The following is a 17,306-nucleotide window of genomic DNA, read 5'->3' as shown; positions in this document are numbered from 1 at the left end:
GTCCTTGTTAAGAAGATCTTTCTAAATCCTTCTAAATATCAAAAAAGCTAAATCTGTATGTCCAGTCACAGACAGTTAATCAGACCTGCTGGCTCAAAAGCTGGGAAAAAAAAAAATGTTTAGAATGTGTTAATTTCGGCAGCCTCAGTGTGACCAGTTTCTGAGTGGGATACTCACAGGCTTCCATCTGAGAATGTACTTGGAAATGTGAGATGGTTCTGGGGCATTCCACTGGATGGGGTGAGAATTGGGTTGACTGGGGGTCTCAGTGATGATTACTTGGACGGGGCCAGTTGTGCCTGAAAATGAAAATGTGAGATTTGGTGATCTTGGATATTCACTTACTTTGGCTTAAAAAGTTAGTGCACATGGATGGCCATCATTAAAAGACAGTTTTGCTGATCAGTAAATGTGAGTAGAGTAAAAAAAAAAAAAAAAAAAAAAAAAATTCTGGGATCACTTTTCTACATCCTGACCTTGGAAATCAATGCAACAAAATTCTTTCTTGGTCAATAGATCGTTGTCCTTCACATGAGAAATGCAAAGAGAACTTGTTTATAGCAAATAAAATTTGAAAAATGCCTCTGAGTTTGCTTTTACTCTCCATTTTCAAAGTAAGAATTTTGAGAAAATTGTGAAACTACCCTAACCCAAATAAAGGGACACAGAATCCAAACTCTATTTATTTAGCATACTAAGCTTCTTTAAAGCAAATTCTCATTTGTGAACGTCTTCATCATGAACAAATCTACCCACTAAAAAGGGAACATTCCAAAGGCCATACGACATGATGTAAAACGCAATTTCTAAATGGGATGGAATCCTAGGTGAATAATTATAGGCTCATTTTTCTTTCTTTCCTTTTTCAAATTTAACCAACGTGGGGCTCTCTACACCCAACATAGGGCTTGAACTCATGACCTTGGCCAAGATCAAGAGCTGCACACTCTTCTGACTGAGCCAGCCAGACGCCGCAAGACTCAGTTTTATTTATCAGCCTATGCATCCTATTAGAGGAAGAGTTTTAGTTCCAGTTTTACTAAATAACTGTATTCCAAAATCCTACTACCAAGTGCTCAAATTATTAAGAGATCAACTTTTTTCTTTTCAAAAGCAGTTACCAACTGAAATGGCATTTTGAAGTATATACTAAATTCAGTATTTCCACAACTCAATACGTATGACTATTTCCAACAAAATTTAAAATATGGTTTCGGTTCTTCTTTAAAAAAAAACATATAACGGAAGCAGAATTAATTTCTTAATAGTGTAGATGCCATTTAAGATAATAATGAAAAAAGAGATAATAATGAAATAGCATTTAAGCTTGCAGAATAGAACAGCGTCTTTTTCGTAAACACTGTCTTTTTTACAATGTCAATCAATGGTCTACTTATTAGAAATAAAATAAAGTTCCCTGTCATAACCTTTCAAAGAATTTCTAACTGCTACTCTATCAAAAAAAGCCACATTTTGCAAGTTTCATAAGGCATTTCACCAGACTGTTAACAGATTTAAGTTTTCTAAAAGCTCATAGGAAAAAAAAAGGGGATTTTCAAACTATTATCTTTGCTGTTAAATTCTCTTTAAAAACAAGGCTTTCTATAGTAGAACAAATACATAACTTGCATGTCTCTGTAGACTCAGAAGTTTTAAAATAATAAACTCGCTTCCACACTGGGAATAATTCAAAGTGGTTGAAGACTAACAAATATTCTCTGGATCTTAATTCCATTTAATGTACATATTTCAAAGCCACGTGAATACCAAAATCCACAAATAAAATTCTCAGTTTTCCATTCTAAAGCAGTGTACATTTCACAGGACATGTTCGGATGTTTGTTTTAATCAATTGGCATAAGTTAATTGCATGTGACTTTTTAACTTAGTCTTCTTGTTCATGAAGATCCTTACAAAGATAAATAAGTTTTTTAATAAATTTAAATAAATAAGACAAATAATGGAGTAAAATGTTGGAGATGTGACTTCTGTGAACATCAATAAATTATTTATGATTACTGGCATAAAGTTGTTTAAATATTGATCCTCTAAAGAAGTCCTACTATAATTTCCTTAAGGAAGTCTCGGTGTCCATCGAAAGATGAATGGATAAAGAAGCTGTGGTCTATGTATACAATGGAATATTCCTCAGCCATTAGAAATGACAAATACCCACCATTTGCTTCAACATGGATGGAACTGGAGGGTATGATGCTGAGTGAAGTAAGTCAATCAGAGAAGGACAAATATATGGTTTCATTCATTCAGGGAATATAAAAAATAGTGAAAGGGAATAAAGGGGAAAGGAGAGAAGATGAGTGGGATATCAGAGAGGGAGACAGAACACGAGAGACTCCTAACTCTGGGAAAATGAACAAGGGGTGGTGGAAAGGGAGGTGGACTGGGGGTTGGGGTGACTGGGGGATGGGGACTGAGGGGGGCACTTGACTGGATGAGCACTGGGTGATATGACTTATGTTGGCAAATTGAAATCCAATTAATTTTTTTTTTCCTTAAGGAAAGAGACACCTGATATGTATTTTACTTGGTTTGGCAATCATAATTTTGAGGGAAGGAGAAGTTTACAATGCTATAGAATGTACAACAACGAGAGAGATCCTTAATGTCAACCACAGACATTGGGTGAAGACGGTGTCGATGCAGGTTTATCAATGGTGACACATGCACCAGTGTGGTGGGGAATGTGGGTAACGGGGAGGTTGTGCATGTGTGGGAGCAGGAGCTCTATGGGAAAGCTCTGTACCTTCCTTTCAATTTTGCTGGGAACCTAAAACTGCTCTAAACCCCCCCCCCCCAAAAACAAAAAACCAGCGTGTAATTAAAAGCAAAAGGTTATGACGGTAAAATATCTATCAAGTTTCAGGAAGGCAATACAAATGTCCTCTACTGCCCATCTTTAGCCATAATCATGTTCCCTTGGTCCACGAAGAGGAGGGTGGCAACAGGAAAAGGCGACTCATTGGTTTTTACCTCCACGATGGAGCAAAACTACAGAAGTTTCTTTTCTTTCTTAAACGTTAAGCACTGGTTCAAAATTGTAGGTTTTGAAAGTCACGCTTGAACCATAGCCCAGTTCCTTAAGGGAACTGCACAGAACAGTAGTGTGGATTTCATGCATTTAGTATATTTTTGTTCAGAAAGTAAAGCGACCGCGTCCATCATTTGTAAGGTCAACTAAATTCTGATTACCACTCTACCTTCATCTACATATGATCTGAAGACAGGAAATCTGAAAATTCTGACATCATTGACATCAATTAGATGTGATAAAACAAAAATGAACCCAACTGGTCTACGCTAGCAATTACCATTGTAAAAACCGGACTCCCTCTCGTATTCAGTATGGTCAGACTAACCATAAAACAGCTAAGTAGAAACATGACACAATGTGTATACTTTTAAAATCAGTTTAAAATAAGGCTGAAATGAATCATTTCCAGTACCGATGACCCTGGGGAAGTTAAATATTTATGAGTTTGCGACTCAGTCCTTTTTTTCTCTATTTTATTTGCTGAGATCTGTGTTTTCCTAGCTGTTTATTGACAAACCAAATGCCTCTTATCTACTCTCAGTTTGAACAACTCCACCAAATCCTCTGCAGGAGGAGCAAACAGGGCAAGGCTCAGAGGCAGTCTACCGGTAATCTGTGGCGCCTTCATTCTTTCCACACCCATAAAGCCCCATGTGCTAGGCATGAACCATTAAGCAAACCAGGCATGGAGATAAGCACCCAACCGCGTCCTGAGGGCAAACACCGTCCCCCTCTCCAAATCTCCTCCTCTAGATTCACTGGGCATTCCGCTTACCCTTTTTAAATAGTAGGAACAAAGTCGACTTGTAAAACCCCAAAGCAGAAGGCTTCCTTCCCATCCAGATTTCACCCCATCATGTCCACCTAAACACTTCCAGAGAGCCGCTTTGTGAACAGGCTCGTGTTAAGAGTGAGAAAAAAAATTTCCCTCTAAGTTATGGAGGATGATTTTCAACAAGTTGCCACACCAGTAACAATCATTAACATAGAAACTAGGGAGCATTTCTTTAGATGTTTCTATCATGTAGTTGCCTCACTAAAGAAAAATAACAATGATGTAATTTCTGAACTGAAGGTATTTCTGCAATCAGATTTTTAAAAAATTATTAAACAAAAAAAATTATATTAAGTGATTTCTCCACCCAAATCTGCCATGAAATACAACTTAAGAGCCAGGTGAATTTGTGCTGTGAGCCTGTTAAGGCAAAGTCACCTCTGACAGCCCTAACAGTACCTGAGGGTTGGGGACAACCAGGTTTCTTCCAAGTTTGTTGAAAGGGTATATCTGGGTGGTTAGTATTTAGGATCAGAGATCGTTAGATTGTTAGTGCTAGAAAGACCTTTAAAGGCAATGGGCTTTCATCTCCTCATTTTACAAATGGGAACACGATGAGTGGAGCTTGACGTGGATCTCTTTCACAGCACACGGACAGCCCGGACCCACGTCTTGGCAAACTCTACCTTTGGCTAAATTGTTCCGTATCTGATTCTCTACGATAGTGAATCTCTGACTACACTATGGAGGGGTTTAGTTTACTTAATCTTAATTTATGTCATAGGCAGATTCTGATATTCTGAAAACTTCTTTTGGTTTCTGAATGTGGGCCCTATTTCAAGCCTAAGGTTAACAGAAATCTAGGAGGCTCCGCACCTCGGTAGCTGCTCAAATAACCGGTACTAAAGATGAGAGCTTCCCAATTCACCATGTCTTATTATAATTAAATTTAAAAACTTGTTTTCTTTTTCTAAAATGAGTTAATCACACCTACAGCTAGGCATTCATTATGTCCTGTGACCTAAAAAATCCCCAGCAATAAACAGTTGGGCGTATTTGAACTGCGTGGGCAGAAAATTGACTAAATTACTCAACTCTTGACCCAGAATACTTTGTTCTAGACTCCAATTGATCAAACAAATGAAAATTTTGACACAAAGAGGCCCTGGATGAAATGTTGAGCGAACACACAGTGAACCCACATACTCTATACTGTATTCCATATCATCCCCCTATGCAATCTTTCTATTGAGAGTCATAACATAAAACCCCAACCCTTCACTCCCAGCGTAGCTCCCAGCATGGTTTCTATTTCCATGTGCAGACAGGAGATCAAATTAGTTGGAGCGTTTTAACTTAACGGAATGCTCTACAGTGTTCAGAAACAAACTGACACACCAGCACATTTTCACCGCCTTATACATATTGTACTTGAAAGGAAAATCATTTTAGTCAAATATCGGATTCTTAGATTGTGATAAGAGCAAAAGATGGGAAAAAGAGAGGAAGCCGATACAGGTGTCAAGAGTGTTAAAAACACTGATGCTGCCCTGTTTTCACAACTCAGTTGGAAGTTCTCAGTTTGTACCAACACAGCTACTTACCTGGATAGGTCTGCAAAGGCTGGCAATGCCACTCCCCAATGCCACGGCCGTAGCAGTAGCACTGGTACCGGACACCATGCACATACTTCTCCCATGAGTCTCCAATTTGATAAAATGTTCGGGTTTCTGAATCCTGGCATTGGTCTAAAATATACACAAAGTAAAAGAAGCAGCATTGAAGACTCAGAGCTTCAAACTGAATTTCAGTGTGCCGGAGCTAGCATATTCTTAGTTTATTGGAAACTTACGACTTATTTGTCCTTACAAATATATGTGGTTACTAAATATTTTGTTCATATCTTTTACCTTACGAGACAATTAGTAAAGAAGAAAAAAATACGTTGGCAAATCGAACTCCAATAAAAAAATATACAAAAGAAAAAAAAAGCACCCAGTGGAAGAAATGCTGTTTCTAAAAAGACAGTTATTTCTAAATAAAAATGGTATGATTTAGATTTCAGTACATACTGACATTCTGAATGGCAGTTTGAGAAAACTAAATTAGATATTATTTTGCCTACATTAATGCAACTCGCCGCTTGAATAGTAAGAACAAAATATCACTTTAAACACCTCTTTAAATTTTGAAGGACTCCAGTTTACATGTAAATGGATGAACTAGATTTTGACTATGAATACTTGCTGAGCAGTTTCTGAAAAGAGCTCTCTGGCTTCTGTATCAGCTTTGATCATCTCAGGTCAAACAAACTCATCTGATGGGTTTGTTTTCTTAGTGAGCAACAGGCCTCCTTTGGTAAAGGAATATTAATGGGTTACCTTAAAGCTGGCCATGCAGCTCTGTCAAGGCTCAACCTTCGCTATTTGCTTAGACCTATTATAAAGGGCAGCCAAGAAAAATAAAGTATTTGGAAGGAGGTATTTACTGGCATGAGCATCTGCACAGTCAGCAAAGGAAAGTTCTCTTTCATAACACGGATTCTCTTTATGATTCAGAACCAAAGAACTAATTCTATTCCATTAAAATAAACCTGCGTGGGTTACCAAACTCAGTGACAACATCAAGTTGATATACTGGGTCATGATTAGGGAAAAGATTTTACCAAGCTCTCTGCAAGCCACTGATCAAAGCCAACTTCAGTGATGTAATATGAAATCGCTCTCCTTATCTGAAACTTGTTAACGAGTCCCAGCAACCAAAACCATCTAGACACGAGAGTTAATTACCAATGGGATCGCACTTCCATCTGCCCCGGCCCTGACCAAAGCAGGTACAATTCAGCATGTGTCCCTCTTCATGACGCTTGTGGAATGTGTCGTTCACATTGTAAGTGATGTCATCAACAATGCACTGATCTGTTTAGGAAACAGTGGGATGGTGGAGAACTTTCTTAAGTTTTGCAATGAAATTTAAAAATGCCATGCTTTTTTTTTTTTTTTTTTTTTTTTTAAGATTTATTTAGGGTGCCTGAGTGGCTCAGTCCATTAAGCATCTGCCTTTGGCTCAGGTTATGATCTTGGAGACCTGGGATTGAGCCTCACATTGGGCTCCCTGCCTAGCATGGAGTCTGCTCTTCCCTCTCCCTCCGTACCTTCCTCCACCTGGTGTGTGTACTCTCTTTCTCAAATAAAGATTTATTTATTTATTAGAGAGAGAGGGCGAGAGCTTGTGCAAGCTGGGGGAGGGACAGAGGGAGAGAGAGAATCTCAAGTGGACTCCACACTGAGTGCGGAACTGGGCTCGATCTCAGGACCCTGAGATTATGACCCGAGTGGACACTTAACCAACTGAGCCACCCAGGCACCCCCAAAATACCAAGTTTCTCAAAGTGTACAGTTTTTTTCACCAAATTATCAACACTTCCCACTAGAATAACTTTTCTACCAGCATAGAATGAACACTTTTTCAAAGTTTGGTCAGGAATACAATTTTTGGAAAAAATAATTCTTTATCACAAAAGCTCTTTCTTACAAACTTAAATATCAGAGGCCAAGGTATATACAACTACCAGAATGTGGTAAGATATACCTTCCCGTGGAAAGGTAATTTTTTAATAAATGCGCATTTTACTTTTGGAAAAGTTCTTGCATAGATGATAACGTCCTTCAGATCTCTGCTTGCTCTGAGAAATAGGGAGAAAGATCAAATATACTTAGGAAGCACCCAGCACGGTGTCATGGTCTGATCTCTGTAACAGGTGGGGTGGATTTGGGAAATAATTTAACATCTATGGCATTTGTGAAATTAAAAAGAAAAATAGGCCAACTCTGCTCCTAACTCTCTGAGAGATCCTGAGAAATTACTTTCCCCGTTTGGGTCTCAGTTCCTTCATCTGGAAAGTGAAGAGTTGGTCTGTATGTCTTTCTAGGGTTCCTTTCACTTCTGCAAGATCATGCGGAATTATGATTACTCCTGGAGTGTGTTACCCACAAAAGGAGAACGAGTTCAGGCCCATGTCAACATACCAGTTACACGAAATATTTATTGGCTCAGAGTTCTGCCTAAATCTTAGTTTTCAAATCAAAGAAACAGAAGTACTAAAATGGTTTTAATAAATCGCCATCCCTCTATCATATACCAGGATCCAAAGGAAAACATTTGAGTTGAGCAAAAGAAATAGGTCTCTCTGTCACCTTCAGTTTGGATCTGCAAGGATCTGATTTTAGAACAGCAAAGTGTCAGGGCACCTGGGTGGCTCAATGGGTTAAGTGTCTGCCTTCAGCTCAGATCATGATCTCAGGGTCCTGGGATCCAGCTCAGCGGGGAGCCTGTTTCTTCCTCTCCCTCTGCCCTTCCCCCTACTAGTCTTCTCTCACTTTCTCAAATAAAATATTTTTAAAAACCCAGCAAAGTCTCTTTTCTTTACAGAAACTATCCAATCTTTCCTCGACGTGACTCCAATGGCATATCTAGAAGCTAAAAGGATCAGATCCTTGTGTCTTTGGAGTCATCTTCTCAGCTCAGTGTAAGTACTCACATACTGGGATGCTTCAGAATTTTAGAATTGCTCTGCCAGCTTTTCTCCACTGGCTGCCTAACATGAGAGGCTTATCCTGCACAGGAGGCCGATGGTGTGGCCCCGCATAGTTCCTCTCCTGCTCTTGGTAAACTACAAGTTTCCACATACAAACTTGGTCCTCTCTGTGCTCCTGTTTCTATCAAATGTTCTCATTAATAAGCAAGCATACCTCGGAGCTGGGAGTAGGCAACACAAGTCCATTCTCCACGACCATTCCCAACGCATGTGCACCTCATCATGTGGCCCATATCGTGCTGTTTGTCCCACTGATCTCCAATGCGATACATGACCCCTTCATTGGTTGTGCAGATTTCCTCATGGGCTGGATAGAAATGGATGGGAAAATGATACAGGGTCTAAAAACATACGCGGTATCATCGGTCCAGCGTGGTTATCCTAAGAACTCTCACTGTGAAAGCAGTCTGGTGAGCCTCAAAGAAGTCTCAGTGCTATTCTGGGCCTGTGTAGAGCTTTGAGTCCCAGAGAGCAAACTCAATCCAAAGGGGAAGTACGTGGTAGGGAATTGTTGCAGGAAAGGTTGGGGGATGTCAAAGCACGATAATACCTACAGGTTCACACAACGGGTCTGCATTGTTCTAGAAGACCGATGTTGACTACTGCCCCATAACTTTTTCTAGTTCCAGGTTATTCTACCCCAGAGGGAAATTCTGTGTTCGGGTACAGAACACATAGCTAAAGCATGGTTTTCTTCTAAATCTAACCTTCTCTCTTGAGAATGAAATGTTGAAAGAAATGAAAGTGAGTGTAAGTAGTATTCTTGGGTTTCACTGCCTTATACGTACACCTGATGATGCATAGTTCGTGGTTCTTGGTTCTACAGGTCGAAGATCAAATGTAATCTACGGGGTTCTTGAAACTTGAAAACAAAAGGTATGGACTCCCCTTACCCCATTTGTACCAACTTGATCTCTCTAAATGAGAAAAGATCCCATACTTGTCAGAAAACATAGTTTTGGCCATTTTGGTATTTCCTTAAGTGATAGAGCTGATTCTGAGTGAACCACAGTTGTGTGTGAATATTGCAGGTCCGTGTCTGCAGCAGTTGCACATGGAATATTTTAAGCTACTCAGTTGTGTGCTCCTTACAAATGACAAACCTGCAAAAAGTGTGCCTTTCCAGATGTTTTAAAAAGTATTCTTAATGTATTTACATATTTTTGGGTGTTAAATTATACCAAAAGGATTTTACAATCATATAAATAATTGTATAGTATATATTAATTGTATGCAACATATAATTCTATGCATATATCTTATGAAGTTTTGTGCTGTCTGAAAATTAAACACTTAATGGGTGAAATGGGAGTAAATTAGACACTATTCTTTTGTCTAACTCCATAATTGGATGGCCCACGGGGTTTCATCTTACCGGCCATGGGGCAAAATCCAAACTTCTGGTCAGCATCGTAGTTCGGCGTGGTTCCGCACCACTTCATGTTGTCTCTCCTGCCCTCAGAAGTACAGTCCGTGTAGTTGTGGTTGTTGTACAGGAAGGGGAAGTGGCACAAGGCACCATTGGAATTTCCACCTCGAGTCTGAACCAAAACTGCCCAGGGTAGTACACAAATAGGAAGGAAAATATTACACAACTGAGCCTCTCAGTGTACAGCGGGGCATATCTACAGGAAGGTTCCAAGTGAGCCAGGTTTCTGAAGCTAATTCACAGGGAGTCTACCTCAGAATAAAGGAGACCTGATAATAGAGTTGCAAGCTTCCTTGGCGTATTCACCTTCACCTTCAAAAGAGATTTAAATCCAATCTCACTCTCATTTTCCCAGCCAGGAAAGAAAAGATCAAATGGTTGCTTTGAATAAAACATAGTTTTAACCAGAAGAGAAGCAAAAGCACTCAGGCATCCACCCTGTGTGTTCTTTAGCCCTGCAGGATTGCCTACGGACTTTAATATACCCGTATCTTTAATCACATTGTGATCCCAACACGTCTAAAATAATTGAACTGGAGGGCTTCCCCCTTGGTGTCACTTCCCAAGGGTCCTGGGGAACATGGAAGGATCTTGGGCGGCCAAGTCGGCTTCGTGCCTCTTGGGTCCAGGTCAAACCAAAGTGCTACTTCTTCTGCAGCCTCAAGATTAATGGCTAGAAGGCTGGCAAATCAAAGTAGGGATGAGAAATGACTTTTTTTCTCTGCTGTGTGTTGCCCTTGGGAGACTCACCAGTATGGTCTGTACAGAAGGAGTACTTCTGGTCTTGCTCGTAATTGGAAGTTGTGCTGCACCACAGATGTCCATCCTGCCGCCCTTCTGTGGTGCAGGAGTAGAAAGTCCTGCCGTTGTAGGTGAATGGTAAGACACAGGGTTCCCCGTTTGAATTGCCACCGTAAGTTTGGGTGACGGCTACAAGCAAAACCAAAAGGATCTCGGTAAATAAGGCTGCACTTATCTCCTACCAGTAGCTGCTTATTTCTAGCTTGAGACTGAGCTTGTGCCCTCAAGCTGCCAGTAGAGATAATCACCTAGTTAATGTCAGTCAAAATGTGTCACTTTGGGGGGCACCTGAGTGGCTCAGTGGTTGAGTTGATCCCGCGGTCCTGGGATCGAGTCCCGCATTGGGCTCCCTGCATGGAGCCTGCTTCTCCCTCTGCCTATGTCTCTGCCTCTCTCTGTCTCTCATGAATAAATAAAATCTTTAAAAAATATGTGTTACTCAGGAAACCGGTCTTTTGCCGATGGAGGGATGCTTGAGTTCTGCCCATGTCTTTTGTTGCCATCTCTGCTGCCATGCTTCAGTTTCCCCATTTGTAAAGGTATATGAATACAGGTTGACTAAGAATGCTGCTCAGCGTATACTGGAGGGGTGTATACGACTCTGTGGGTGCCTTCATCATTAATACACGAGGTTATTCTAGGGGAAAAGTTAAGTGCATCGATTGTTACTGCTATCGTTATTACCACTTGGTAGCCCAGAGAAAAACGCATCAGGTTGTTGAGAGAAGCTTCCATCGAGAAGCTCCAGAAACGTGAGATTTAGAGTCTAAACTAAGGCTGATTTGCTATTCAGAAAGCAACTCTCTTGTAACAACATTTTAGACAAATAAAGATAATACACAGCAGTTGAATCCCCAGTAGGGGAAAGAAAATACATAGATTAAAAAGATTGGAAGAAAATATATGAAATGCCAACCTGGTTGTTATCACAGGGTGGTAAGATTATAAGCTTTTCTATAGATTATAAGCTTGTTTTATTGTTTTACTTTTTTTTTTCCTGTAAATGGATGTATTGCCTTCCAAAAATTAAATAATAAAGTTATCAGCACTGTTTTTTGAAAAGATAATACAGACCTGTCTCTTGGCAGCTGACTCCATTGCCCAGGCAAGTGCAAAGCATTTGCTTATTTCCTTGTGTCTTCAGCCACTGCATCCCCACAGAGTAAACCACGCCACTGTCCGTGACGCAGTGACCGTAGGGAGCCGGCTGCGGGTGAGGCTGGGGCTGGTAAATGGCCGTCCGGACATCTGTGAAGGGGCCTGATCCTGAGGGCATGAGAAGGGACAGTCACAATGCTGGATAAGAGACAACAACTACCTTCCAGACTAGGGATCTTCAGGGTCCCACACAGATCGCTCTGAAATCCACCGCGTTACTGACCTGCAACTGGAAGGAAATGCCCCTTCCTTTCTGCAGAAGCTTCTACATGCAGCCTAGGAAATACTCTGTAAGAGTCCTCCAGATGGTCTCCATCTTCCAGCTTATCTGCAGCTACTGGGATTGCATTTCTACATCGCAGGCACTATCCCGCCACTCAACAGAGCAGATGCCCTCAACAATTCCTACTCACACCAGGAAGCTCACGGTCCCCTTCCTCCCTTGCCATGGCCTCATCTCCTCATTCCCTCACGTACCCTGCGCTGTCTTCATGCCTCTCCCTTCTCCTGAGATGGTCTGCCTCACCCTTGCTCTCTTGGCAGCTTTCGTAAGTTCAATACCATTGGGCATTCCTCTTCCTGATGTTGTTTTTGAGAAGTCCCCCGCCATGGTCATCTGTGTGCCTCTGAGCTCATCAGAGAACACCTTGGGATTCTCTAGAAGTTGCCCCTCCTTCCACATTTTGTTTCTCCTCCGGGTCATTTGGGGATTTGTGTGTGTGTGTGTGTGTGTTTCTAAAACCAATCCATCCTCTTAACACAGCTTTCCTTTCAGAGTAAGACAACAACAGAATATGTTGTTCTTTTTTAAAAAAAAAACTTTTAGAAATCTGTTCTCCCAAAGGTCAGGGAGAACTGATGCCAGAATAACTGCAGACTGAAATCAGCGTCTCCCTAAGTGCTGCTCAACACTAGAACCCAAAGACATGTCAGACAGTGGGTCCCATGGTCACACACGCTAGGGAGACGTCATCTGTATTTATATACTCCACTAAAGAGCCACAATGCAAAAGGACGTAAAGATCCTACAGAAAGAGGTTCCATTTTGTTCAACCCAATGTTTCTCAAACTTTTTTGAACAGAACATTTTCTCTATAATATTCATAATATTAATAGAAATAGACATTTATTGAATCTTTACCCCCATTAAATCCCAACTACAGGCTTAATTTAAACTATTTCAGGAGATTGATCTTTGTAATTGGTTTTTCTTTTTTTTTCTTTTTTTGGTTAACAGTAATTTCACTGATAATAATCACTGATAATAAACTCAAAGATACCACCGAATCTAATCTTGTTCACCTTCAGAAGTGCTCAGAACAAGATGAAAACTCATCAAAAGGAGGAAAATCTAAACAAAGCATAAATATTTTTAGCCTAATGACTCATTGATAAAAGGCTAAGCAACAATGGCTAGTACGTTATTCAGTGAAAACTTGAGAAATTATTAAGAATGTAACAAGCACACACCCTCAATCGTCATATTTCTGTCTTTCAGACTCTTCCAAAGCAAGCTACAATGCACAGATCTCATTCTCATACTGGAAATAATAAAAACTTCTCTCTCTTTTTAAATCCTTAGACATTGTGTCATTTATTCTCATCTCTAGGCCTCTTTTGAATTTCTGGAATTGTGAATGCCAATACATGAAGAAAATGATTGTGCATTATTTTATGGAATGCAACAAAGTTTTGCTGGAGCATGGAAACCACACATAAAGGATTGTTTCTGTTACAAAGAAAGCTGAATGTCAGGACAAGGAAATATATTCCATTTTGAAAAAGAACAACTGTACTTCTTTTCTCCTTGTCCTAGCAGAAGAATCAAATAGTCATGTAACTCATCATAACTCTTCCGTTTCCATTAAAATGCACTTCAGGTATTAAAAATGCACAGGCGTGGGGATGCGTATGTGTATATATATCTATACATCAGTTGTGTAGCTTTTATAATATTAGCATTTCCTTAAAGGTCAGTTTAATCTCTTGGGGCTAACACTGCTTTTCTCCCCCCACTAAGATTGTTATTTCATTTTTATTTATATTTAAAACCTGAAAAAAAATAAAAAAAAATAAAAAATAAAAAAATAAAACCTGACATTAGACAAAGTCTTAATGACTAACAATCTGTAAATGAACTCAGATTATTAGCAGAAACCCTGCAACTCATTCTCAAATGGCACGTCAAAGGAAAGATAGAGTTGCTGAAATATTTTTTTGGAATGCCTTCCCAATTTGGGCCCTGCTGGTTCCATGCTCACCGGTGGAAGTGGTCTGCAGAGACGCGTGCCTTTCACACTTCCACTCCCCTCTGCCATTGCCCGTACAAATGCACTGAAGCAGGTTCCCCCGGTTATCCTTCTTGCTCCAGGTATCTCCGATTCTGTAGGATGTCCTGGTGTCCTGATCATTGCATCTGTCTGTGTCAGAAAGGAAGTATTTAAATATGCAAATCAGGTCAACCTGAAAAAAAGCTCCAGAGTCAACCTCCCAAAAAAGAGTGCAGTCACTGAAAGTTCAGTGAGCCAATCTTTGGTGATGAAATGTTCATACCCAGCTCTGGCGACCACTGGCATCGACCTCCTGAAAGATGGGATTTGGTTTGTTACGGCAGAAAGAGAGATGTGTGATTTTGCATGATTTAGTCTTGTTCTGCTTCCCTGTTTGCCAAAATACTTTTTCGTCATCTCTCACTCATTAATTTTTTTAAAAAATTGTTTTCACATTGGTCCTTTGATCAAGTTCATTCTCTGGCTTTCTGTTCTTCCCTCTCTTTCCTTCCCAGGCTCTCTCTGCTTTCTCCCTGTAATTACTGTATATGACCGACCGGCCTTCCAAGAGGGGACTTTCTTCAGAGATTAATAAACAATAGAGTGGAGAGTAAGGTTCAAAAGGTCTCCCCCACTTGCCCCAAAGAAGCTAAAAAGACAGCAGCATCTGCCTCTTCATTTGTTATGTAAGAAAATTCAGGGGACTACCAACTTTGACTAAAATGTTCTCTTTCCCTCCTCCCCCAGCACACATGGATTTAAAATCACCAATCAAATGGTTTCTTTTGAATTGCTTGGCATTAACCCTCCATGGAAAAAATGGCATCTTGTAATTTGTGACTGAATTGCCATCAGCCTGTGTGTTCAATCATCTGGTAAGTGGATTGTTTCAGTAATAATCCAGTTTTGCCCATATGCTATCCAGAGAGAAGAGAGGATCTGATTTGCATCAGAATCAGAAAGTCATCTCACTGGGTGAGAGAAAACAATCAGACGGTTGATATAAGTCCATACAAATACCCAGACACGTGGATCTACCACCAGAATGGAGGTCTGGATGAAGACGGGCTGGTTACATACAGCCTTTCCCCGAATCCCAGCTAAAGGGACTGTCTTCCCTAAAACCCCCATAGCACTATTCTCAGTATTTGTCTTGAAGTCCTTAATTTTGTGCTCTGTAGAAGATGAATATGTATAAGCCTTTCTCATCTCCCTGACCTACTTACTAAGTGCTCTTCGGAGGCTGGGCTACTGTCCAATTCAGTTTTGTGTTCCTATACCATTCTGTACAAAGTGGAGGACTTATAAAACTTCATGGAATAAATGGCTTTTCTTTGAGGAACTTATCCCAAACTTGTTATTAGAAGAGCTTTAAATAATAGATGAGGGTTTGAGTCATCGCCACCAAGGTCTTGAAAGTCTGATGATCATAATACCATTTTAAATGCAAAAGATCTAATGAACCAGCAAGTTTCTGGGAAAGACTGTCAGAATTATTATCACTTTCCGTCAAAGACTTATTTTTTATTAGCAAAGAATTCAAATTTGGGTGATGAGCATGTGAAGACGGTTAAATACTTTAAGCTAGATAAAGAAAGAAAATAGGTTCAATATATTTTAGATTTAAGATTTATTAATAACACCAACTGTTAATGGCAGTTTTGCTTCAATCAATTCTATGGTTGCTATTTGTTTGAAAGGTATAAAAAAAAGGAGTCTTGAATCCCCAAGGCAATCTCGGAAGGAGGAGTCGTGTGTGCCAGAGGCCAGCTTTTTTATGGCACTAAGATGCCCATTTAGGAGCTTTGGGTAAGAAACACTGTCCTTAACCCCAGGTAGACACATAATTTTAACCTATAAGTACTTTTTATTTTCCTCAATTTTGCTGATGAATATGCCCTATTTAAACTTCAAACATAGAAAGAGGGGATCCTTGGGTGGTTCAGCGGTTTAGCACCTGCCTTTGGCCCAGGGCGTGTCTCTGCCTCCCTCTCTCCCTCTCTCTCTTCTCTCATGAATAAATAAAGAAAATCTTTAAATAAACTTCAAACATAGCACGAAACCTAAAACTTTAGAATTTTCCTCCAGTCTAGGTCAATAGTATCTACATGCCCAAAGAGGTGTTTGCATGTTATTTTAACGATTTCTTTGCTCTTAATACTTGGAAAATATCTCAGTGATAATTTAAACACTTGCAACTGATCTTCAAGTCCATAGCACAGTTGGCATTTGAATGACTACTTGGGTTCCTTCCTTCTTAGTAGCTGATTGCCTAAGAGCTTATTAAACTCTTTACTTTTCTTTGAAGAAGCAGAATAAGTTGACTGGGGACATCCAAATGTTACCAAAGCATCCTGGTATACTGGGTGTGCTCCAAGTGACATCATATTACAATTCTCTCTAGGAATCCAGAAAACAATACCTGGCCTCATCTTGAGCATAAAGAGTTAAAACATACTTCTAGAAGTACAGGTGATACGTCCACTGCCTTCTCCCAGACAAGTACAATCCACCATCATCCAGCCTTGATACGGCTTTTCCCAGGTCTCTCCAACAACGTAGGAAGTCCCAGCAGCGTGATCAAAACATTTCTCCGCTGTAGGGAAATTTGGATGAAAAACAGGGGGAAAAAAGGGTTATTTTGAATTGTGCAGTCTCCTTGTAATTTAAAGTATATTGTGTAAGCAAAAATCCAGCCACATTTTTTTTAAGTGGCACTCTGTTCAAAAAGAAGGGCACGCCCTGTAACTAAGCACATAGTAAGTAACCAAAGCGAAAGAAAGCTCAAGCCCAGCTGGCAGACAGAAATTCTGTTGTCCTAATAAGTACATGGACTGCATATACTCAGCTAGCACCACTGTTCACACCAGTATTTCAGTGAAAACGATCTAGATATGTGTTCATCTGTGGGAAACTATGCACAATTCCAATCTTAATTATGAATGGGTTAAAAAAAAAAAGATGAGAAAGTTGTTTAAAATTTGATTCCTGCAAAAACAACTATAACACAAAGCAAAATAAAAGCTATTGAATTAATAAATAAGAAGTAAATAGTGAAATTTATAGGCAGAAACTTAGATTTGTATTTATAGAGTTCAATTAAAGATTGAGGCCAAAAGAAGCTCAAAAATGTTTATTTTGAAAAACAAACAAACAAACAAACTACCAAGGTGTGATAGAGCACACACAATATTGTTTCAGCCCAGCATGTTCCAACATAGGAA

General features: G+C 39.9%; 1 protein-coding gene across 12 annotated transcripts in view; it reads right to left on the bottom strand.

Moving 5' to 3' along the window:
* The window catches only part of FN1 (fibronectin 1), a 66,411-nt gene that overhangs the window by 44,947 nt on the left and 4,158 nt on the right, over positions 1–17,306 (bottom strand). For all 12 annotated transcript variants that reach the window (XM_077885121.1, XM_077885122.1, XM_077885127.1 and 9 more), the window contains exons 5-13: positions 16,541–16,678; positions 14,074–14,232; positions 11,729–11,920; positions 10,604–10,783; positions 9,800–9,976; positions 8,579–8,731; positions 6,617–6,745; positions 5,432–5,575; positions 178–299 (exon numbers count right to left, since the gene is read on the bottom strand). In XM_077885121.1, coding sequence (XP_077741247.1) covers positions 178–299; positions 5,432–5,575; positions 6,617–6,745; positions 8,579–8,731; positions 9,800–9,976; positions 10,604–10,783; positions 11,729–11,920; positions 14,074–14,232; positions 16,541–16,678 — 1,394 coding nt within the window. The remainder of the gene's footprint in view (positions 1–177; positions 300–5,431; positions 5,576–6,616; positions 6,746–8,578; positions 8,732–9,799; positions 9,977–10,603; positions 10,784–11,728; positions 11,921–14,073; positions 14,233–16,540; positions 16,679–17,306) is intronic.

Source organism: Canis aureus, chromosome 36, assembly GCF_053574225.1.
Source record: "Canis aureus isolate CA01 chromosome 36, VMU_Caureus_v.1.0, whole genome shotgun sequence".
Classification (NCBI taxonomy): domain Eukaryota; kingdom Metazoa; phylum Chordata; class Mammalia; order Carnivora; family Canidae; genus Canis; species Canis aureus.
This window is presented reverse-complemented; position numbering and strand designations above follow the sequence as displayed.